Below are 24,920 nucleotides of genomic sequence, written 5' to 3' on the forward strand. Positions count from 1 at the left end.
TGTGTGTATGTATGTATGTTTGTGTGTTTGTATGTATGTATGTATGTATGTACATATATGTATGTGTGTATGTATGTATGTATGTGTGTGTTTGTATGTATATCTGTTTGTATGTACGTGTATCTATGTATGTATGTATGTGTGTATATGTATGTATGTATGTATGCACAAAAAAAACTTGATCTATTTCAAAATAATAGGACAGTATCTCAAAATAATTAATTAAATACTAAGTCAATTATATGAGAGAAAGCATCTCAGAATTTTCTCACTATTTTTAGATAAGTAGGACATTATTTTAAGAGACTAAATAATTATTTTAATTAAATTACTCTTTACAATGACTAATAGGAGGTTTTATTTTTTCATGACATTGATGGAAATGTGCCTCTGTAAAACTCAAAGAAAATACAAAAATGGGCACAACTGCAGCACTTTTAATTGTGAGTTATGAGTACTAATGAGTTTTTGCATGCACACAATACAGTGTAACACAATTATCTACACATTCAAATAATTAAAAATACAATTAAATACCAAAAATTGCATATTTCATCTCATGAGGGGCCATAAGTGTCAGCATCAGATAACATTTAGTATCCAGATTACAAATGTGGAACTGTTTTATTCTGTATTTTGTTATTCTCTCATGCATGCACTGAATGACACAAGAAAACTAACTCCAACTCGAACATGAAGGGATACAGTTTGAATGTTTTCAGTGTGAAGTAGATTTAATTCTGTGCCTCTGGAGGTTTTTTTCCCTGCTACTCTTTCTCATCCTTTGTGCCCTTGACCCCTCTTTTCGCAGTTAGATCTGTTTTTGACTCCCTCCTACTGTACCATTCCCCTTTTTTGTCCTCCTCCTGTCCTGAGGAATGTTTTTCAGGTCTGATTCCCCCCTCCTCCTCCTATCTAACATTGACCATGTCTTTTCCCCTCTTTGTGGGCCACAGCCTCCCTTTTCAATAATCGCTCCCCTCCTAATAGCAGTGCTGTCCCAAATGTTCAAAAAAAAAGTGATGTTAACTTGACCAAATCGTTGTATCCACAGGGGGAGAAGGGAAAGAAGGGCAAAAAAGGGCCTAAGGGCGAGAAAGGAGAACAGGGTGCCCCTGGATTAGATGCACCCTGCCCATTGGTATGTCCCATCTGTGAGCTGGAAAATCGCCTCCCAGCTGTTTAGAGCTGTCGTCCTGCACAAGGATGAGCGCTCTGTGAGCTAAACAGATACCCAGCTTCCACCAGACCATAGCAACATGAGACACAAGAGTCTATTACTGCTATCCAGACACAAAAACATGCCATTAAACACTGAAAAACATATCATTTTGGCTGGTTTGTGGTATCAACCAGCTCACAGGGCAGCTCCTCCCCCGTCCCCAGCCCCTTGCGTCCGTCGTAGTGGACAGACGCGAGGGGTTAAGGGTCGTCCACCTCTCTCCCAGTAACACTCCTAGGTCATCTTTGCAAACAGGGTTTCCGGGGATTTAAGGGTGAAAAGGGGGAACCAGGGCAGCCAGGTCTGGACGGGCTGGATGCCCCATGCCAATTGGTACAGTATTTCTCTTTTTCCTCCACCTCTTACCCATGCATGCCGCTCACCTTCAGTCACCGCTGAAAGCAAACCCATGCATGACTTGAGAGCTTGAGAATCATGACCACACCTTACTTTAATTGCAACTACATTTCCCATTCATGAATTGTTAAAAAAAACAAGCATGCACTAACATATACTTCACTAACTTCCTGACCGCAAGCAGCCTCTTTTAGATAATACACATCATTATAGGTCAAATATACAAAATAAACGTATGATTATTGATATAACTGATACTTAAATCTATCCCTCTAACTGAGTCCTTCCTTTCCCTTGATTAAAACTGGGCAAGAAAAGTTTTGCTTCAATCCTGTTTCCTTTCAGCTGATTCCTCCATGGATCCAGTTAGCTTTTTATGCTAAAAATGCTAATGATGCTAACCCAGACTCCTTTACTGATGCCCACGCTACCGGCACATGGACCCCCTCCTCTACTCTGTTAACTCCCCCTTTCCCCATCTTGTATTTGTACCAATTGGGCCAGACCGTGACACACAGAGAAGAACAACTGGTCACTGCTGCAGATCTTTTCAACATGAGAAAGATTTTTTAATGTTTTTTTTTTTATGATTTGTGCTCACGAAACAATGCTGTGATATGCATGGAAGTTCTAACACCATGGGTAGACATCAGAGGTGTGGACTCAACATGACAAAATCAAAGACTTGCAACCCAGCTTGGACTTTAGCTCTAATGACTCCATGAAAAACTAGTCAAACAACTTGCTTCAACCATAGATTGTTTATTAAATAGAGATTGAACCTATTTAATATACCGTCTATGGCTCTAACTGGTCTCACACATAATTACATTGACCTATTTAGGACTTAAAACTCAAAATTAAGCACTTAGGACTTGGATGCAGAGACTTGAAACTTACCTGTGACTTACAAAACAATGACTTGGTCCCACCTCTGGTAGAGATTTCAGCAAGATCATAGTGATTATGTAAGCACACTGTGTAGACAATGAAATGAGGTAAAGGTAAGAAAACATTCATTTATCACAGATGTCATCCCATTAAATCACATGTACATTCATTTATTCAAACTGCAATACCTTTATTTGAAGATAAACTCTCTGATTTTCTTACAGTGTTCTGAAACTCAACTGTGGAACAACTATAATAAAATCAGAGAGTAGATTCATCAACATATTGACTTGCATGAGCTACTGTAGATTTTTCTGTGTATTATGTGCATGAATGAAAAAAAAAAAACCTCTTGTAACTGTCATTAGATATTTAATATGAATTGATCACAATACTCAGATTGTCAAAAACAAGACAAATGAAACATGTAATCTGTATTACCTTACACATTCGTATTGTAGTTTTTCAGCTCCAGGATGGTACAATAGTTACTGCAGGTTAAGTTCCTGTTACATAAAAATCCTTTTGAATAACTTAACATGACATTAGGTGCAATAGTTCAGGGGGAAGCTTGAGCAATTTGTATTTTGACATTTACTTCCCTAAACTATACTGCAAACCCAATATTTCAACATGGACATAGTGATGCATAAACTTTTCACAAGTCAGCAGCTCCACATAGAACGAATTTCCAGGTCTTCAGTACCTAGAAATACGTTTGTAATCATCATGCAAAAACTTTCTACGCTTCTAGTTGAATGCAAAGGTTTATTTTACTCAATTAGTCAGTTTGTCTGTGTGAAAACTTGCCATGAAGTAACTATGATGTAGGCAGGATCTCCCAAATGCAATCAGATTTCTGCTTTTTAATTGGCATGTGTTTTTGTCATGAATATCTTAAAGTCTGACATTTTTGTATTGTGTTCTTGTGGGTTAAAAGCCACTCATTTATCACACTTTATATCACTGTGTTAGCTGCTTCTGTTAACAGCAAACCTCCCATTCCTGTTTCAGTCCTAATAGTTTGTTTTCTTCCCTGCTACTTTCCTCTCAACAGGGCCCAGATGGATTACCAATGCCCGGTTGCTGGCAGAAGGTAAGACAAGTATTTGAGCAAAATAATTGACTTCACTAGTGCAGCTACTCATTTACAGAGTGAACAAAATTTAAGGGCCGTATCTAAAATAAAGTGTCTATTTGTATCCTTGACTTGCATCTAAAGCCATGTTTCCAAACAAAGTAATAGGAACTTTTAGTCTCAGGAACTACTTTTCAAGAAGCTTTTGGAAAGTCCTAGTCCCCAAGCATAACCTGCTTGAGGGTAAAACCTTAACTTAGATCTTGGTCCTTGCAGTGGAAACAGCTTTAGTTCCTCCAAAAGTTTCTAGTCCCTGGAGAAAGTTCCTGCAGTGGAAATCCACATCAGGTTTGGAAAAAGGAATCAAAATCATAGTTCACTCTGTCCTGTTAAATGAACATAAAAAGTACTCTTAATATTTTGTTCACTCCGTTATAGTTTAATTTTTTCATGTGGGTTTCAGCTTCTCTATGTTTGCATGGGATTTCTGTTAAATGAGTCGTAACAACTGTGTCAAACCAGATTGTACAAGTCAAGTCATGAAACAATGTGTGAAAACATGTCCATCTTCACGTCATTCTCTCTCCTGTGTTTTTCTTGCAGTGATCACTCTAACCTGAAACGCATGGAGTTTGTAAATAATGCTTCTTTTATGGTATTTATAGTTTTTTTAATGGATTAAAAAAAAGTCTAAAAGAAAAGAAGTCTATGTGTACAATGCAACAAAAAGAGATAACTGTCCCGAGTGTCACGCCCTAAGCTGCTTCTACTCACATCACCGTGTGGAGAAAAAAAAAAAAGTGTGTGTCCGCTCTCTCACATCCACATCGTGGTGGAGTTCAGATCCTTGGCTGGCAGCAGAACTTGTCTCTGTAGTCTTTGCATGGCTCAGACTGGAGCGTCGCAGGCCGGCCAGATTCACGGGGGTGAAAAGGAGACGTGGAAAGGAGGAGGAGGAAGCAGGAGGTGCAGGAACGGGGATCTGGACTGGCTCTCTAACACCAAACGCTAGGTGTTTTGTGTTGTTTCGTCTCAACAAGCTCACCACCCATTCATGCAGCGTCATTTTCTAAAAGACTAAAAAAAAAAAAAAAAAAAGAAACAGACTGTGCCAAACAGAACATTGCACCCCTGACCCTGCAAAAGCATGAGTAGTATACTGAAACTATATTTATATGTATTGTACATACATGTCACTGTTTTGTGGTTGCGTCATGGCTTCTGCAGAAAAGAAATGCAACACTAACATAAAAAAAATGGTCGCGCTTTATTTTACGGTGCACTAATAAGACGTAACTTTTCTGTGCTTTTTTTTTTCAAATTATGTGAAAACTAGAAATAATACGTTCTTTATTAGACAGTATTAAACCTGTTATTAGACCCTTATTAGACTTTTTAGAGGGTAATTATGGATGTTTACAACAGAACTATAGTGGGGTTTTTTTCACTGTTAACTAAAGTGTAACTAAACTAAAGACTTCTATTAGATTTTTTTAGTGGGTATGTAGAGACATATTACAATAGAACAGTCAACTAAAGTGTATTATTTTCCACTGTTACACCCTTATTACACTTTCTTACAGAGTAATTTAGGGCACATTTCAAGAGAACTGTACTGTAAACTAAAGTCTGTTGTTTCCCTACAGTTAGATCCTATATTACATTTTCTTACAGAGTAATTTAGAACACATTACAACAGAACTGAACTGTAAACTAAATACTTATTTCCCCACAGTTAGATCCCATATTTGACTTTATTAGAGGGTAATTAGAGATGCATTACAACAGAACTGTTCTGTGAACTTAAGTGAAATCATACGCTACTTGAGGCACACAACAACAAGATATGTCATTTTTTGTCTCTCTGATAAAGTCTAATAACAGTCTAATAAAGGGTCTAATATTGTCTGAAAAAGTATATATTATTTCTTTTTTTTTTTTGTAATGTCTTATTAGTGTACTGTAAAATAAAGTGCAGCCAAAAAAGAACCCCAGAGCTCTGAATTAGTAATTTTTGCTTTTCCTTTAATCTTCCCAAGGGAGTCACGCCATGGCTGGTAGCCTGAAAATCCCCAGAAAGTAAAGCTGTTGGTTATTGTTGCTTTATTGTGGTGATGCCTGCGAGAGGGTATGATATCAGCAGGTTTTTTCACCGTTGCACTCACGTGGCTCGGCATCATCGTCGTCGTCATCATCATCATCATCAGTGTGGTGCCTCGCAGCAGCCACACGGTCTCCGGACAGGAGGGGAGAACTTGGCAGGCTCGCTGCACTGACAGGAAAACAAATCAGGCTCACGTGGATTTGAGATTGGACAGGCCTGCTCGTGGACCCCCCTCTGAGCACGGGAATGGAGTCTCATCGATCTCCGTAGAGATCAGCCGGAGCATCCGCCTCTCCTGATGGGCAGCGCTTCAAGATCTACTGAGAGCGTAAACAGAATGCAATCATGATTTTATTTTCTTTATTTTGTTTTTGCTCTCATTCTTTAACATTGTTTGTATTTTGTGTATAATAGCCTTTGGTGCCTCAAGCTTTTATTCATTCCTTTATCAGAAATGTACAACTTTATATCATATTTTGAATTATTGGAATGGTGTTTGTTTCAGGAGGGTATGTTGTGTTTGGTTTAAAAACTTGTGAGAGTATTGACACACATTGCGCACTGTTTTCATATGAATTGTTTTTACAGAATATTGAAATAGCATGTAGGTTATAGCTTCACCTGAGCATTCACAGTGACTGTACAGCCTCTGATCTTACTCATGGTTTTGAAAAAGCTCATTGTTTGTGTAAAACACTTCCAGCGTTGTAACAGATATGCTACTTGTTCATCCTGGACTTGTTGTATGGGGTGTTAATTGTACAGTGTTGTCAATTCACTGCATGTACACAATTTATTACTTATGGATTTCTTAAATATTGAAAATAAGCATTGATTTGAGTGAGTGTATCCGAAACGTAAAGCATTGTTTCAGGACTGGGGTTCAGATTTAGCTGAACATTCAGTAGCTGGTATTTTAGTTTAAGGCAGATTATGATGAACAGAATGATCTCAGTTCCATTACTGCTCTTTTACACCTTGTGTATTGTCTTAAACGTATGGAAAACATGTATTACAGTGCAAGAAAAGCTAGATTTTACAGTTAATTGGTAAATTTCCATTGGTAACACTTTTTTTCTGAAGGGGTGTGCATAAGACTGTCATTACACTGTCATAACCATGTCATGACACCTGTCATGAACATGAATGAATCTTTATGAAAGTTTATGACTGTTGTCATTCAGTGTCATTTGGTCATTTTTAGTGCAAAGTTGACATTGTTTGAGATGTCCTGGTTATGAGACTTTGACAGTAATCAAGGTGATATGTTTGTTATAACAACTTGACATTAACTAAGACAAAATGATTTGTGATTATGAAAACGTTAGATGGTTTGACCATGTCAGACATGGTTAATGTCAGGGATAATGTTTATGACCCACTTATAATGGTCTTATGACGGTGTCAAAAGCAGCCACATATGACATTATAATGTAATGCTAAAATGTAAAGCTAAACAGTTATTTTAAGTTCGATAATGTTGAGTTGTTGGGAAATTGACAGGTTATGTTGTCTTGGTTAGTGTCATGTTGTCATAACAAAGACATTATTGGCTTGATTAATGTCAAGTGGTCATAACATACACATCTGACAATGCCAACTTTGTATTAAAAATGACAATTGACTTAATAACACTTAATGATAAGTCATAAACATTGACAAAAGTCTCATTCATGCTCATGACAGGTGTCATGACATGGCTATGACAATGTTACGACAGTTTCATGCACGCGCCTTCAAATTAAGAGCTATCCTTCCATTAATACACCACAGTCTAACTGGCGGCCAGTTATGTCACATTCCTTATCAGATGGAGCAAAAAGTGGAGCAGTATTTCACCGTAGTTTTATTCATCTTTTCATGTTTCTTATATTCAAATTGCCTTTGGACATAGTTTGTTCTATGCAAGGTGATACTTCTTTTCTTCAACATTAGAAATATGCATGAATGATTTACTGTAAGGGCCGAAGTGAAAAACCAACATTTTGTTGTGATGTAGCAGCAACCACAGGTGGATTGAGGAAGACTTGTTCCCGTATGGTTTCTGTTTGATTGTACAGCTCATCTCATCGTTCTAAAGAATGGATGCACATCTGTATAGATTATAATGGTGCTATCTGATAGTGGGTCAACAGCAGCTCAGTTGATGCGCTCTACCAGTGGCAAGAACTACACAACAGGTTTCTTTATTGTTGTTGGGGTTTTATGTATGTAACAATTTTAAGTTTTTTGTGCATATATTTGTGTATTTGTCTCAGTATTTTAAGTGGTACATTATTTATTTTTCTATAATTTCTTAAATGAAGGCATTTTGGTTCTAAACAGCATTCCTTTCAGTTGTTTTGGCTTTTGTTGTCAGTTTCCGCTGTTGATATTATGAAGAATTTTGGATCATGCTGTATAAGGCGTCACAGAGCAGTTATGCAAACGGTGCAGCGTGAGGGAAGGTGGTCATTTACAAATTGCAGAACAGTGTGCAATCACTGTGCGTTTAATTCTAGCTCATAGGCCTTACGACGGAGTACATCTGCTTTTATTTAATTTCGTGCGTCGAAAAAGCTAACTATGACAACAAAGTACAGACGGCCTGAACGTCGACGGGCCCAGCCAATGCAACTGCGTAAAATATCACAGCTTTTTTCTCTCTCACGCTTTCTCTTTTCTCTCTCTTGCGCGCTCTCTCTTTACATTGAATGTAGTTTGATATATGTATAGTGGATTATTAATGTACTGTTAAAAATGTGTGCTCATTTGACAAGAAGTGCAATTTATACTTTGGTTCATGTGTGTAGCATCAAATGCAGCTGAAATATCACAACATCATTGTGATTTCTATAGCTCCGTTTGCTCAGTCATGCTACCCTGTATACCACTACCTGGAAAGAAAATGTTTATTCACCAGAAGACGAAGAAACAAATGTAAACATGGACCTTTCATTAAATATCAACCTTTTTGATTGGTTTAAATACTTCCTAAAATGCCGTCCCTTCACTTGTGTTGTAACATGTTATTTCCATTACTTAATATTTACTAAATTTTTGCGTTTTTTTTTTTTTAATTTTGTGTTTTGATTTCCAGCCTTTGTTACAGTATTTGTTCTCACAAATTGCTGTATCTTTAGCATGTGCAGCTAATTTTTTAATTGATTTTTTTATTTGACTGATTTCTTTTGGGTTTGTTTGATTGTTGTGTTTCCTTGTAAAAGTGTCAAATTTTGTTTATTCTGCAGAAGTTAGCAGAAGTGCCAAAACATTTCAAACATTTATTTCCATATCAGTATTAACGGAGCCGGTGAGCGGCTCCAAAATGACTCACTGATAGGCCACATCTGTGTGTTCGTCATTGTTGCAGAAATGCTCTGAGTCAAGTTTTCCAGTAGCATAGACCCATGAGCCACATTTCACTCATCAAAACCTCCCAGATTTAAAATAGTGGTGTAGGATAATTGACAACGCCACATTATGGTAAAAGACACTGGTCTCTTACCAAAACTTGGAAACTTAAACGTCTACACCCTCCAACGCACCACAGCCTTACTGAAATAAGTATATTTCCACATATTCTCCAGAACGAAATGCAGCCTTGGTACAGGAGGAAAAAATCAAAACAATCATGTGGCTTTTTTGAGTTACAACTGCCTTTTTTTGGGGTTGTGGTTTATGCTCCGTTTCTGTTCTTCATTTGTACTACAGTGCTTTTTTTTTTTACCCACTTGATTGACATTTCTCTGAAGACCCTTGTGTTCACACATTTCAAGACGACATTTCATATGACTGTACTGTTGGAGCCAAATAAACACAGTCTTTCAAATACATCAAACAATAGTCTTGCCTTTATTGGTCGTCCTCAGTGTCCCATTCAGTGTCTTAATCGTTGAATATTATGTTCTCTATTAGAGCAACTGCAGCTAATAGCATGAAAATATTTTATGCACACTTACCCGCACCTGCAGTCAGCACCAGTTGAAGCATGGCTAATGTTAGCTGCGTTAGCCCTCTGCACCTCAGTTGGGGGTTTTTGAGTTTTGAGTCTCTCACCTGTGAAGTTACAAAAACAAAAAACAATCCATTATGGCTCACAAGAATGTCTGTACACTTGGGATAATAATGCAGCTAACTGGCTGATTGCACAAGGACTCATGGTTAGCCTTTTGTCAATATTGTATAAACTGAATGTTTTGTTTGTCTTTCCTAATCCATGTTAATGTGTATTTTCAGACATATTTTGATTTTAAAGATAAACATATATGTCAAATATTTAAACAGTGGTATGTTGGCAGCTGACAGTGACTCTAAGGGCCCCCTAGTGGTCATTGACTCCCTGTTGAGGAATGAAATGTATGCATAAGTGTTGCAAAACTGCTACTTTTATATATGTGGACCTTTACTCATTGAAAGTACAAAGTCATACACTCACAATGTTACTTTTAAAGTGTACTAATACACCTTTTTCACAGCAGCCATATTGATAATGAAATAGAATAAACACAGGTGTTACCATTTATACTAATTAAGGTCCTACTTCAGTATTTCCAACATGGCAGTAGCAGCACCCTGACTCTATTTGATCTGAATGGAACAGATTAGGGATAATTATGAAATATATTTCCCAACTTTTAGGAACTTAAAGCCCACCACCATCTCCGCTTTAACTTGGGGATAGTGAAAAAGGAAAAGATTTTGTCTTGCAAGTATATGGAAATATCTTTCAGTTGAGGGGAATTATCTTGGTGTCTTAAATAAGTGATTGATTAGGGCTGGAACCTTTTTTTTTTTTTTTTTTTTTTAATATCTGTTTCCATCACATTATTTGTGCATTCCTGAATCCATATTCGGGTGTCCAACTGAGTTTTATTTGTAGGAGACAAATATGGTCACTGTGACATAAAGTTTGAGAGATTTAGCACGGACAACTGCTGAGCTGCTGAAACAAAACAAAAAGTTTTACAACCATCCCCGGTCTCCCCTACATGCATTCCACCGCTGAACACACACACTTACAGGCCTCTCTTCAAACAGCTGTACAGCAGGTGCTGAAACAGCCTGCAATCAGTAAACACCTCATACATCACCGACCTCGAGGAACGTCTGTCAGCTGGGAACCTCCGGCTAGGTGGCAGCACGAGAGAGCTGCGCGAGCTGCGGCTCTGTGTGTGCGTGCGCGCGCGCGCGTATAAAGCCGGGTTATTTCTGCATGTGTAGCTGAACTTCGAGTCGGTGGGGAGACAGGAGTGCTGATTTCGTCCGTCAGCTGGATAATATCAGGATGTCTGCAGAAAGATTTGACAAAAAGAAGACGATAGACTTGAGGAAGAAGCACGTCGGGTGAGAGAAACTGACATTCTGCACTTTATGCAACGCTACAAAGATGTTATTAAAGATGACAAACGTTCAGTAATAACGGCTCTATTACAGCTCTATGTCGTATTGAGAAACGGAAAACTTCTTCTGGAGACGCAGCCTGACAGCTGAAACTTTATATATCTAAATATTCAAGTACAAACAACAAACCAAAAGTAATTTTGTCGGCTAAATTAATTGTATTTATTAATCAGTTGATGGCAAATATTTGTTGCTAATTCAGTAACGCAAATTTAGTACAAGTTAATTAGATATTGATTTGATATACATGTGAAAACATACAGTGGGGATGCGTCAACTAAATCTTTATATATTAAACTTACATCTGTCTGCTAATTACTTATAGCATTTGCAATATGTATTTGAAAGGAAGAAGATGGATGTTGACCCCAACCTTGGGACAGTTGCAACAGGATCAGGGGATGGTTGCATATATTACAAATACATTAAATTTCACCAGTTAACTCTCACTTTCCGTCTTATTAAGCATAGTGTTCTGAAAATATACACTGTATTACAAAAACATCCTAGTCTAATGTATGTATTTGGTAATATTTTTTAAATAACAGTTATTGGGTTTTGTTCATTTATGTGATGATAAAGATGTTAGTCAGTCTCTATATTTCAGTGTGAAACAGGAAGAATAGAGTCATTTGTTTATTATACAATACAGCGTCTGTTTTAAAAACTTCCCAGTCTACCCTACTTTATCTGTAAGCTGCATAATGATTTTTTTTAACCTCTGTACGACATAAAAAACTGTTAAACCAGAGTGTGTGGCACACTTTGCACAGATAGAAGGGTTAATATCAGCTCCTCTTGCAGGCCGTCCTGTAAGATTTTCTTCAGCCATGACCCGATCAAGATTGTGCAAGCCAAAGGCCAGTACATGTATGATGAAAAAGGACAGCGCTACTTGGATTGCATCAACAACGTGGCTCATGGTAAACACATGGTTGCACACATGCAAATGCAAAAAAAAATATGTACATCATATTTCTTTCTGTACCTTTTTTATGTCATAATTTCCACTAAAAAACATTTTGTTTTATTCATTGATACAGTTTAAAGAACTTCCACCATAATATCCACAAACTATAGCATCAAATGCAAAAATCATCTAAAGAAAAATCTACTTCTGCTTCTTTTTAACTGGCTAACATACGACTCACTGCACCTCTGCCTGGAAAAATGTAAAAACAGGCTCATTTCATCTGATTTCAAGGATCCGACCTGGTGGCAGCCATATTAGAACAACCATACAGAAATAGCCAATTTTTTTGCAGATGGTCTCAGTTAAAAATTCCTTGTGGCGGCTTTAAAGTTAGGGACAGTGCACATTAATATACACTTCTCTAAATTAACCATGTTGCATTTGAGGACTAGGACTTCTGCATGAGCAGAATAACCTGACAAACTGATCTGTTCTACAAAGTTGTCACGTAAAGTACACGTAATTCAGAGTGACTAGAGCTGCCCTACTTACAGGCATACAGGAATGTCTCCTGGCCTACCACAGTCAACACTCTTTAATTTTAGCGTATGGCTTCCAATTATGGGCCTTTAATATCACTTGACCTCATCTTACAGCATCCTTTCTTCCATTTCTCAGTGGGCCACTGTCACCCAGACGTGGTGAAGGCAGGCGCTCAGCAGATGGAACAACTCAACACCAACTCGCGATTCTTGCACGACAACCTTGTGCTGTACGCCCAGAGGTTGCAGGCCACTCTGCCCGACAAGCTGTCTGTGTGCTACTTTGTCAACTCTGGGTATGTCTGTATGTTGTCGGACTCCTCGAGCAGCAAATGTGGAGGCCAACCAGACTTGTTTCATTTGGGCGTGGATCAGTGGATGTGCAGCACAGGCAATGAAAGACTTAACAGATTCATACCTTGTGTCTTATCTGCTTTAATTGCTTCAACTGTAGCCCAAGGTGGGCTAGATCAAAGGGTGTAGTCCAAACTTGTATGGCTGCCATGGTGCTGTACTCAGGAGTAAACAGCATGCATCTTAAGACAGAGGAAAAAAAGGGGCTCACCCTCCTTACAGCAACCTCCACCTGCTGGTCTGGATTGTTAGGTGTGGTAATTTTGCAAACGAGCGAATATAAGTCCACTTAATAACACTTTGAAAGCTAAAAGTGAAAGACCAGTATTTCTAGGGAGTGTCTAGATTTCCAGACAGAAGTTATGATATAATGCACGTCCAGGTTTGGACATTAAACTGGACCTGTCTGGCGTGGTTACTTATTTACACCACTTGCTGGAGCGCTAACAGGAATTATCTGGTCCGGGGTAATCGTGTTGTAGATAATGATCCATATACACTCAGTGCCAGACTGAGTATTTATCAGTCAGAGGGAAATAAATGCATTGGAAGCTATAAACCTGACAAAACAGAGACATTAGGTTATCACTTTTCTAAGACCTGTACAGCAGTACAAAAGGACAAAAGACAAAGGGAGAAGCATAAATAAACTATAACAATAATCTATATACCAATATAGGCCCCTTAATTGTACTTTAAGGAAATTTTAATGCTGCAGCTCACAACATTTTTGACAATATTGCACTTTCAGCTCTGTGGCAGCTGTTTGAGGAAGAGCCTTTCCTGTGTCATCATGACTGCGAGCAAAGGCACAATCTGTAAAGAAATAGTTTTCTGAGTTTGTTGTGGAAGAACTTGACTGTCCCGTGAGGAATCCTGACCTCAACCTGCGGAGATGAACTGTGACACCTCAAAAATGTTGCGGAGCAAAACCCTGCAGCTACACTTTTAAAAATAAGGGTTCAAAAACAAGTTAGCTGAAGTTCTTCCCTTAAACATTTGCGTCTGAAGAACCTGTTTGAAATAAGGCTTTGTCAAGGGTTTTTTTTTTTCAGATTAGGGGTTCCATTAGGAACTTTTTTAACCCACAGAACCATTTTTGAAAGAAAGAGTTCTGTTGAAGTCCTTGAAGAACTCAGGTTTCAGCGCATTTCCACCAAAAATAATTATTTATGACCATTAATGAGTGCTCATAACTAATTATACCTTGCTCTAAGCGCAGTATGACACATTATAAGTATGTTTATAAATCATTTTAAAGCATTATAGACATGGCTGTCGTTGAATATGTTTCAGAGTTAGAATAGCTTTGATATCTCACTGACATTTTCGAGCATAATTAAGCATTAACCTTTTAATTTAATGACCAGTATTAATGAATGGGTGTGAACTTGTCTGGCCTCCTGATGGGAAGTAAAACATCGAGCTGTGACACACGCGCTGGTGATATCCGTGGCCTCACATGTGTATTTTGTGGTGACTGAGTAACTCAGAGTAACCCTTGCCCCTTTGAACTTCAGCTCTGAAGCCAACGACCTGGCCCTTCGTCTAGCATGGCAGTACACAGGCCACAAAGATATCATCACGCTGGAAAAGTAAGTGCTACTCCCGGTCACTGTTCAAAAAACACCTAATGCATGAGCAAAAATGAAAGAAAATATAAGAACAGAGAATAGAGAAGTGGCTGATTTGGTCCATGGCTTTTGCTTTGTTTGCAGTGCGTACCACGGCCATGTCTCATCGCTCATTGACATCAGCCCATATAAGTTCCACCAGCTGTCAGATGCTGAGCTGAACCCATCTGTCCATGTGGTGAGTGCATTTTCTCTCCCTGTCTGCCTGTCTGCGCACTATTAAAACACCATGACTCAGCCTGCACTACTGGGCTTTGGCAGGCTACTGGTCCCTGTGTGCATGCGCAGGGATACGTGTGTGTTTGTGGATAGGAAAAGAGGCAGAGGCATGAAATACAAGTGCTTTTTACTACTAATTTAACAGGGCACAATGTAACAAAAGAGCTTTGGAAAATTAGGTGATTTTCTGGGAAGATAAAGGGATAATTCATATTATTTGAAGTGGGGTTGTATGTCACACTTATCAATAGTCAGTGTTTTACCTACAGTAGATGCAGCCAGCATGCCCCAGTTTGGTGCAAAGAACCACTCCAGACAGGGTCAGCTACAAAATGTATTTCAGCCACCTAAAAAAAAAAATCAATATCAGTTTAAGTGTACACTATATTTAGAGTATTTTCACTGCTTTATATTGCTTTCACACACCCTTTTATGAAGGGAAACCTCAGTTATATAAGCTGAATGACGCTCTCTCAAAACCTACCAGACTCCATAGGCAAAATCAGTCATTTTAACTCATAGAACACAGGAGTTGTTGGTCTGCTGCTGCTTCGAACTGTTAGTTAGTTTGTGTCATTGTGCAATTTCTGTGTTTTAACGGGTTAGTTCAGATTCACCACAAGTTAACCAATAGCACAAACAAGCAGCAGCATACACAAACTCCTGTGTTCTGCATGGGAAAAATTAGTAATTTCTCCTATGGAGTTTGGTTGGGTTGGAGAGAGCGATATTTGGCTGTTATAACAGCAGTTTCCCATTGGAAAAGGCTGTTCTAAATGTATCGCAGTACATTGCTTAGCTTCTACTGTAAATAATACACTGACTATCAATAGGTACCTTTTACAACCCCACTTCAAATAATCCGAACTAACCCTTTAAGGTGCTTCAAGAACAAGTCGGTGGTTTAAATTCTCCAGCTGCTTGACTCAGTCACAGCATCTCTCTGCAGAAAGAGCACCTTTGGAATGAGGCAGAACAGGATATTTAACGCCTGCATGCACCATCAAAAACATCCACCATAGTCAGCCAGCGCCTACTTTTCCATCTCCTTTATTTGAATCATTAGCAAACTGGTTAACCTGCCAGGAACACTAAGCTTCTTTTTGTTGGTGTAAAATGTTCAACTAAACAAAAAAATAAGAATAAATTGGCTTTTTTAAAAAGTAGACATTTGACCATTTCAATGTACAATTAAAAGGGGAACTCAACATTTATATATATATATACATATATACATATATATATATGTATATATATATATATATATATATATATATATATATATATATATATATATATAGTTTGCTTTGAGAAAGATTGAGGTACATTATGGGTATTGTAGTATCGAGTGTTTTTAAGATGAACTTCAATTTGGGACTAAAAGTCTCTTTTTTAATCTGCCACTCATAAGTCCCCTAACTTTATGAAAGCATTTTATTTTGAAAACAGCCCAACTTTGAAGATTTGACTGAACTGAACAGTCTGTAGTGAGCCGTCTGTTACTGTATTGTGTTGTGTGGCCTCTGTGCTCTCCGTTCTGTACCTCGATCGCCTCTGTGTAGTTTGATATGGCAGCTTGTGGAATCCCCAGCTCTAGTGTTACATACCAAAGGTGTGGCAGTTTCTCCAGCTTGCATCTTTTATTCATGACCACAGACACGAAGGAATCAAGCTAAGGCCCGCGATGCTGACCAATATTTCAGCCTGGCCAGGCCAGGCTGAAACATAAACACTAAGATAACAAAATTCTTGTTTCCAGGGATGAAACTGGGAGCTCTCGCGCTGCTTTGTTTGTTTATCACATTGTGGATGGACAAGTAAAACTAAATGTTTTCAATACACATTGAGATCAAGAGGTCAGCAGTGGTGGAAACAGTAAAATCTGTGCTCAAGTACAAATACTGTTACATTACGAAAATATTACTCAGAATATTGGTTACTTTTTAATTGTTAATTAAATCACAGCCATTGAAACAAAGTGATTAATCATTAACTATTGGCATCCTTACTTCAAACCTGTGCCGCTGCAGTGTTTTGTTTTTTTTATGTCCCGTTTTTATTGGCCCGGCAGTCAGATCACCTTACTGGCCAAAAAAAATGCAGATGAAAGATTTGAATATTAATTCAAATTGTACTTGGTACCCAATTATGATTTTAAAAGTAACTGAGTGCTGCAATGCATACTAAAGCACAAGTAAAAATACGGATGTAAACATTTACTCAGTACCCCAAAACAGCTACTTAGAGTATTTGTAATTAGTTACTTCTACCCCTGGAGATCAGTGAGAGTGATAACATTTGTGCTTCAAAAACTTGTGTAATTTTGAGTGGAAAATTATGGAAAACAATCAGATATTTTTAGACATATGCTTTAGGGGTGTCACGATTCTCCAAATCCACAATGTGACTTTCAGTTTTCCAGTTTTAACCTTATTTTTGCACTGACAGCTCCGCCATTGTTAGACCATCAAGTCTTGATTTGTAAAGACTGACAGATGATTGGTTTTATACCCTGACAACTGTCATTAACATTTTAAATTCTTCTAAGACAAAGATAGGCCATACGGTACGAAGTGTCACTTTTTGGCAGATGCTATTTACAGGAGCAAACAGTCCTATTTGGGTGGAAGAGCCAATGTGGCTATTTACGTCCGTGTGGGAAAGATAAATCATGATCTTTTCCTAAACCTTACCTTGTAGTTTTGTTGCATTCACCAGCCAGATAACTGCAAACAGAGAGTCCATTCTTTTTCCTCCAGAGGGGCGGCTCAGCCAAACAGGAGAAACGGGCTGTTGAAATGAACAGTAGAACTGGTTATGCAGATGTGAGCTCAGTGTCTGCTTCAGTAATCATCACAATGTCTTGTCGTCTACACAGGCTCCGAGCCCAGATGTGTACAGAGGCAAATACAGAGCGGACCACCCTGACCCTGCCACAGCATACGCAGATGAAGTCAAACATATAATCCACAAAGTCCATGAAAAAGGAGGCAAGGTACAGTTTGAGTTTGATATTGTGGTTGTTAAAGCGAAATCAACCTTATGGTGCAGAAATAACATTAATTTCTGTCTAATGTCTTTTTAAAGGATGACTCTTTTTCAAGGAAATGGCCCTGAATTACAAAAAAGGTCTAATGCAATGTTAGTATGCAAATGTGTATGTGTGAGCACAGGATTTGAGATGTCAAAAAAAACAAGACACAGGCAACAATTCTGGTGGCACTACTGTTATATTAAGTACCGTTTGATTTAAGTCTAAAGACTAAATCAGACTAAATGATACAAGACCCTCAGAATAACGTCACAACAAAGCCGGTAATTAATGATTTTTAAATCTCAGATGACCCTAACCCTAACCCAAGATCTTCCTCTTTGTCAGTGTTATGGTTCATTTTGTAAAAAGAAAAAAAAAAAAAGAAGAGTTAATGAAATCTTAAGAGGTAAAAATGAAACACTAAAGTCTGGTATGCATTTTGTACTAAACTTTGTAAGTTTAGTTTGGATTATTTTGATATGGGGTTGTACGAAGTCCTGAGCCAAACATCGCTCTCTTCAAACCAACCAAACTCTGAACTAATTGTTAAAACACAAAAGTCGCACAGTAACACAAACAAACTAACAGATCAAGGAAGCAGAAGACCAGCAACCCCTGTGTTCTGTGAAGTAAAATTGCTAAATTTGCCTATGGAGTTTTGTTGGTTTGGACAGAGCGATATTTGTCAGTCATAATGACTGTTTCCTCCTAGCAAAAGCTGTCTGATGGCAAAGTAAAGCAATGAAAATATTCTAGACATGGACTTTTTCAAGTGGCTAAAATACCATATGTTACTGCCCCTGTCTAAAGCAAGTACATTGCTCAACTTCTGTGCCAGTGCCGTCTCTGATTGTGCTAACTGGGGGCATGTTGACCACCATTTACTGTAGCTAACACACTATCGATAAGTACTTCATACAACCCCACTTGAAATAATCTTAACTATCCCTTTAATTGTAAAAAAAAAAAAAAATTTGTTTGCTGCACACTGTTTTGATCTTCCACCTTTCCCTTTTTCTCCCATTCTCTCCTCTGTCACTTTTTCTCCCAAATCACAGGTTCAAGCCAAGGCTTTTAGGGTCAAATCTCCAAGAACATGTGTAGGGGGGACTCTTTAGTATCCAAGCTTGTTGGCCCATGTATGTTGAAAAGCTCAACCCCAGGGGGGCATGTCCATGCTTCCAGTGGCAAGAGGGACGGAACTTCAGCCCAGAGATTGTACAGAATGCCTTTCTAACGGATGTTTGTGCTGTCTGCAGAAGGAGTACAATGACACTTAACGTTTTGCGTATGTGATTAAATGTCATACCCTGCTAATCTTAAAGTCAAAACACTGTCAAGACATTTTTTTTTCTCCACAGTGACCCACGTTAACATTGATTTCTGTCCAAGCATTGCATGACTGCCTCTCTCTTGTTTGTGCGCTGCCAACTGAAAAGCAATGCACTTGAAAGAAAGATGAAAGAGGGAGATCTACAGATCAAACATGCCAGAACACCTCCTCTTTTCCTGTCTGTCAGTCTGGTTTAAGATTGATAGACCTGATGTGTTTTTCTCTCATGCAGATTGCTGCTTTTATTGCTGAGTCACTGCAGAGCTGCGGCGGGCAGGTCATTCCCCCCGTGGGCTACTTTCAGCAAGTGGCACAGTATGTACATCAGTATCAGTGTCTGATAGTATTTTGCACGCTTCCCTGTTTTTTGCTGTTCAGAACTCATTAACATGGACAGCTGTTATTCTGAAATGATTCACTGAATGGAAAGAATGGTAAACATCTCCAGAATGTGCAATTTTTGCACATTGCAAGTGATGTTTGAAGCAATGAACAAAAGTACACACTTTCTCTTTCTAACAGTTGAGCTAGCTTGGTGCCTGGTGGAACCTTGGTCAGCGTTCTCCTTTCCACTTTCCTGCACTATGTTGAAAAGAAAACCAAACTCTGAAGATGATTAAAAGATGGTGCTGTGGTAGGGGCTGCAAAAGCGACATAAAGTCACGTCTTAAGTTAGCTAATTTTAGCAAAATACCAGCTAGATAACGATTGATGTTGATTAGCTAGCTAGTCAACTGCTGTTTTGCTAACATTAGCTATCAGATTTAACTAGCTAGTTAACGATTGATCGTCCAGTTTTTCTCAGTGGTCACCCACAGAATCACAGCGAAATCTTTCCCTGCTGCCCAAAAAGCATTTTTCCCCACAAGCCAACATTAGTATCTTTAAACAGGACACCTGGAACTGCAAACAAGGTTGATTATGACTTTGTCTGAATTTTTGATCCATGGAGTTTGTACATTTGTAAAAGCTGAAAAAAGGGATTTAATGTTCTATGATATATCTATATTGATTTAGCTTAGCTAGCATTTTAATAAAATTAGCTTCAGATGTGAATATATATGTCACTTTTACAAATTCCACAGCAACATATTTTAACCATCTTAGCACACAGCCTAGCATGTAGCATATCAAAGTTCAGGAAACAGGAAAAGGAGGAAGTTGTCTGTGGTTCCACTGGGTACCAAGCTTGTTCAACTGTTATTGGAACACAAGGAAAAGGAAAAAAGGAAAAGGAGCGTGACTTGGAATGGGTTAATAGAGGTGTACGCTATAGACAAACCTGACAAACTTGTTGTGTCTTTTGTATTGTTGCATTTATGTGGGTGTGTGTCAACTAACTTACAGTTCATAATCTTGTCTACAGACATGTCCACAAGGCAGGCGGCGTTTTCATCGCCGATGAAGTCCAAGTGGGCTTCGGGCGCGTCGGCACCCACTTCTGGGCTTTCCAGCTTCAGGGAGAGGACTTTGTGCCGGACATTGTCACCATGGGAAAGCCTATCGGCAACGGTCACCCCATGTCGTGCGTGGTCACGACCAGAGAGGTGGCGGAGGCCTTCATGTCATCTGGAATGGACTATTTCAATACAGTAAGATCATCATGTAATGAAGAACTGTGCTTGATTGCAGTTATTTCCTGTGAAAAGAAAAAAAATTGGAATAATGATACAAATGCAAGAATTCTCTCTTTCTTATTGAATGGATTTAGAGCCAACCTGCTGCAGTTTGGATCTGTTCCAGTCACATACTTAAAATAGTTCAGTTGAGTGTGTTTCACTTTATCATAAACAAAAACCCTGTGCTGCCTCCGTGGCGTTGTCTGATGGTTCTGTCATCCTGATGATCGAGCGGCTGATTTCCGAGGCGGTGGAGAGAAACTGACCTCGGTGTAATCTTTCCCCTGTGTGTGCGTTTTAAATTTCTCAGTTCGGTGGTAACCCGGTGTCGTGTGCCATCGGTCTGGCTGTGCTCGACGTGATCGCGAAAGAGGATCTGCAGGGGAACGCGGTGCGTGTGGGCCGGTACCTGACCAGTCTGCTGGAGAAACAGAAAGAGAAGCACCCGCTGGTCGGTGATATCAGGTAAACAAACACACACACACAGCTACAGTATATGACACAAAACAGTACATGCTGACTAGAAACATCCAGGGTTCTTCAGCTTGGCTTCATAAGAGAACCCTTTTTGGTTCCTGGTAGAACCTTTTGTAACAGTTACACCCTTTTTCTAAGAGTGTAAATCTGAACAGAACACTGACATATTTATGTCATGTTTGTTGAATCTGTAAATCAGTCACAACATTTTCCTCTTGCAGTGACACGTTTGTACTTTCCAGTGATTGTCAGTTCAACATTGTAGGAGATTTTGTGATATATTTATTTCACACTTACAGCTGCTGTTATATTATAACTGCTAATGAAAACCTGTTGCCATTGTAAAGATAAATATTACTTTGTGAAAGAGGTAGATTTTAACTTAAAAGGCGTATACTATATCATCGTTTACCACAACATGTTTTGGGAAAACCTGTTTCTGTGTGAGAATATTTTGAAAATAGCCCACAGCTTAGCATTTCTGAGATGCAAACAGAAGTGCATGGGATTCTTTGAGTGTCAGAGATGATTAAAGGTGTTACGTCCTGCAGGGGTTGCGGCCTCTTTGTTGGGGTGGAGCTGGTGAAGGACAGGTTGAAGCTGACCCCTGCTACAGCAGAAGCTCAAGAAGTCATATATAAGTAAGTAAGAAAGTTCCACTGTTGTTATAACAGCTATAAAGAACACTTATCTCATATCACACAAATGGCTTATCAACTTATGGTGGGATAATAAAGTTGAACAGTAAAACTACATCATTTGCACCCCTGAGTATAATATTTTATAGACAGAGAGCTCATTATAGCCTCGTTCTCATTAACTAGTCATGATATCTCATTCACGTAGGTGTTTCTTGAGCAGACATCACCATGACAAGAACTACCTAAAAAGGCAGAAATAATCTTTGGGAAAATTTTATTTGACGTACTTTGATGAGGTTGGGTTTATGACCTATACTGCAGCCAGCCACCAGGGGGCAGTCAAACTTTTTGGGAGCTGTCATGTTTTTTTGGACCTTTATATACATAAATATTGAACTTGTAAACCGTAATCTTGGCCTGCAGGGTGCATGACAGGGGCGGAGCTAGAGGGGTGGCATGGGGTGGCAGGCACCCCAGTTTTGGACAGTTCTGGTGCAAAATATGAAAAGCTGTGGCTGGTTGGAAATTTAAAAGACCGAAACTGAAATTGGAGTGCAAGTGAAAGCAGAAACAGATGACTGTCTAAACTGTGTAATTTAATGATTTGCTCAGGCTACATTTTAGGCTAAGTGGTGGGTTTATGTTAAAAATACATGTGGAATAATGTCATGGCAGTGCTGTGTTCACTGGTAATGATAATGAACTGAATCTTATATTAAACTGTAATTTTATTTGCTCACTGCTGCACATCCATGTCATCTATTTTCTCCTCTACTTTTGCTGCTGCTATCCTTGCAACCTGTATGCGACATGCATGGTACACTGTAAAACATCAAGTTTTGGACATTGCCATCAAAATATTAACCCACAATTCATCACATGGCAATCCAGAAAAGGTGACCAACAGTAGAGGTGCCCTATATACTTTAGAACACTTCTGACCACTCCACTATTACAGATTTGGTCATTAGTAGGACCTTATATCATTTGTGTCCAGCCCACGGCAGCTTGATCTATTTCCCCCATAAAAAAATAATTGCCTACCCCTGTGTTAAAGTCTCCATGCCACCTCATGATTATTTCTCTAGCTCTACCTCTGGTGCGTGATCGGAGTCCCCTGCTTTATGCATTTAAAACAAAATGAAATAAAGACACAATTACTGGAAATTGTCCAGAATGTTAATATAACAGAACTTGTATCATAATATCTTATGATATTACAATTTTAACTGCTTTCTTTTCCAGCAGGCGTGTTGACTGGTATTTGGTGACAGCAGGAAAAGCACAGGTGTAATTATTTACTTTAATTAAGGCTGCATTCATGTAGGTGTGGCTGCTTTGTGCAAACTGACTCACTGCCTGCTTTACTTGCATGAAGCAGAGCCCTCGTTAACGTCATTGGTTCCACCTGTGCTTTTCCTGCTGCGAGGAGTCCAAACATCTGCTGTGAAAATGACTCAGCCACATAATTCAGGTTATAAACTGATACAGAATAATTCATATTTTGTCCCAGGCTAAAGGAACAGTACATACTTCTCAGTGCTGACGGACCTCATCGCAATGTGCTCAAGTTTAAACCCCCCATGTGCTTCACTACAGAGGACGCCGACCTGGCGGTGGAAAAGATTGACCACATTCTCACAGGTATTTAACATTTCCCCTCGTCTTTTCTCTCCATGGTGTCATTTAGGACGGAGCTGCTGGAACATATTTCTGGCTTTTGAATCATTTAAAAGGATCAGTGTTTGGCAGAAAGAGCTCTTCATCACGTGTCTTGTTGTATCTGTGTTTCCAGAACTTGAGAACGCTTTAGGCATGAATTTGCACAACGTAGTGAATGTAGAGAATGACGGCAGCAAAATAAAGGTAAGTCTGACTCTGCTTCTGTCATTAAAACTCTTTCCCAAGCATCCAAGAGAACTCTAAAACCCAAGGTAGTTTTTTAACCAAAGTTTTTGTCTATTAGATCCTACACTGTCAAACAAAAAACTTAAGAAAACTCCTAATTTCAAGATGGCTACCCTCACTAGATTTTTGTATTTGGAATTAAGCTCTAAAGTTCTGAAATAAAATAAAGAGAGTTTGGTTCAGCTGGGCTAAAATTTGAGAATTTACCTTTTTTCATCAGATAAACTTGAATCTTTGAATTTTAGGAAACCCCCAAAAAATGTATGTCAAAAATTCACAGTGAGCTGAAAATATATCAAATATTAAATTATTAACCGTTATTCACTTTTGAGTTTATTCAACAATTTCTGAAACTTTTTTTTTTAAGTTTTTAAAACTCAAAGATTCAAGTTAATCAAAAGACGGAAAGTAAATAATTTTCTCAAAACTTAAGAGTTTGTGTGGGGCTCAAAACCCAAAAACCTGAGTAAGGTGCCTCGAAATTCTGAGTTTCATCAGCTTCTTTTGTTTTTACAGTGTATCTCTCACATAAGATTTGATCTTTCAACCTCATTGACTTTCATTTGAACTATTATTTCTGCATGTTTTACTTTAAGCTGTCAACTGATGAAAATGGACACCAGTATCACAGTGGATTAGTGCGTCCAGGAGTCCCTCAGCAAACCAAACAAACCAAACGCCTCAAGACATAACGCTGCTTACGAACAGTCAGAACTGTGAAATGACAATGCTTACATAACTGATTAAAAAAAAAAACACTATAAACCTTGGCAGTGACGAAACCAGGAAATAAGTAAAGTGCCTTAGCATGTAACCTAATGAAAAATGTTTTAACATTAATAATAATATACTGTGTATCTATAAGATTGCAGTACCTGCTCAGGTATTATTTGTTTAATTATGCTTAAGAATCAAGCCACTTGTTCATCATAACAGGGTTTCACTCTGGTGCAAAAAACAACCTTGACTGCTGCACAAGCTCTATATTCTTATTTTAATTTTTGCCAACATTGACTTGACCTTGATTTTCAGGGAATCATAGTTTTAATAACTCAAAATGTATTATGTGTTGTACAGTAATGTGACTTTAGCATTAAAATAGGGCTGTACTGAATGTTTTTTTTTTTTATCATATTTTGTCATAACCCTCAGAAATCTGATTTAATCTGTATTTAATAAAATAATGTATGAAAATATGTGTATCTGATACTT

The 24,920-nt window shown here is 38.5% G+C and overlaps 2 protein-coding genes across 2 annotated transcripts in view; both read left to right on the forward strand.

Moving 5' to 3' along the window:
- The window catches only part of col25a1 (collagen type XXV alpha 1 chain), a 232,752-nt gene extending 223,277 nt beyond the window's left edge, over window positions 1-9,475 (forward strand). The window contains 5 exon segments of the mRNA XM_084711919.1: window positions 1,055-1,162; window positions 1,164-1,220; window positions 1,222-1,555; window positions 3,528-3,566; window positions 5,588-9,475. Coding sequence (XP_084568045.1) covers window positions 1,055-1,162; window positions 1,164-1,220; window positions 1,222-1,263 — 207 coding nt within the window. The 3' untranslated portion in view covers window positions 1,264-1,555; window positions 3,528-3,566; window positions 5,588-9,475.
- A 1,343-nt stretch (window positions 9,476-10,818) lies between these two features.
- Window positions 10,819-24,902, forward strand: etnppl (ethanolamine-phosphate phospho-lyase). Its single transcript, XM_084712582.1, has 13 exons — window positions 10,819-10,977; window positions 11,839-11,957; window positions 12,626-12,785; window positions 14,364-14,438; window positions 14,562-14,655; window positions 17,575-17,691; window positions 19,296-19,378; window positions 20,430-20,655; window positions 20,993-21,147; window positions 21,711-21,800; window positions 23,314-23,444; window positions 23,596-23,666; window positions 24,305-24,902. Exons 1-13 carry the CDS (start codon window positions 10,919-10,921, stop codon window positions 24,398-24,400), a joined length of 1,476 nt encoding a protein of 491 aa, XP_084568708.1. The 5' UTR covers window positions 10,819-10,918; the 3' UTR covers window positions 24,401-24,902.
- The last annotated feature ends 18 nt before the right edge of the window (window positions 24,903-24,920 follow it).

Source organism: Lutjanus erythropterus, chromosome 23 (assembly GCF_056507025.1).
Source record: "Lutjanus erythropterus isolate fLutEry1 chromosome 23, fLutEry1.hap2, whole genome shotgun sequence".
NCBI lineage: Eukaryota > Metazoa > Chordata > Actinopteri > Lutjaniformes > Lutjanidae > Lutjanus > Lutjanus erythropterus.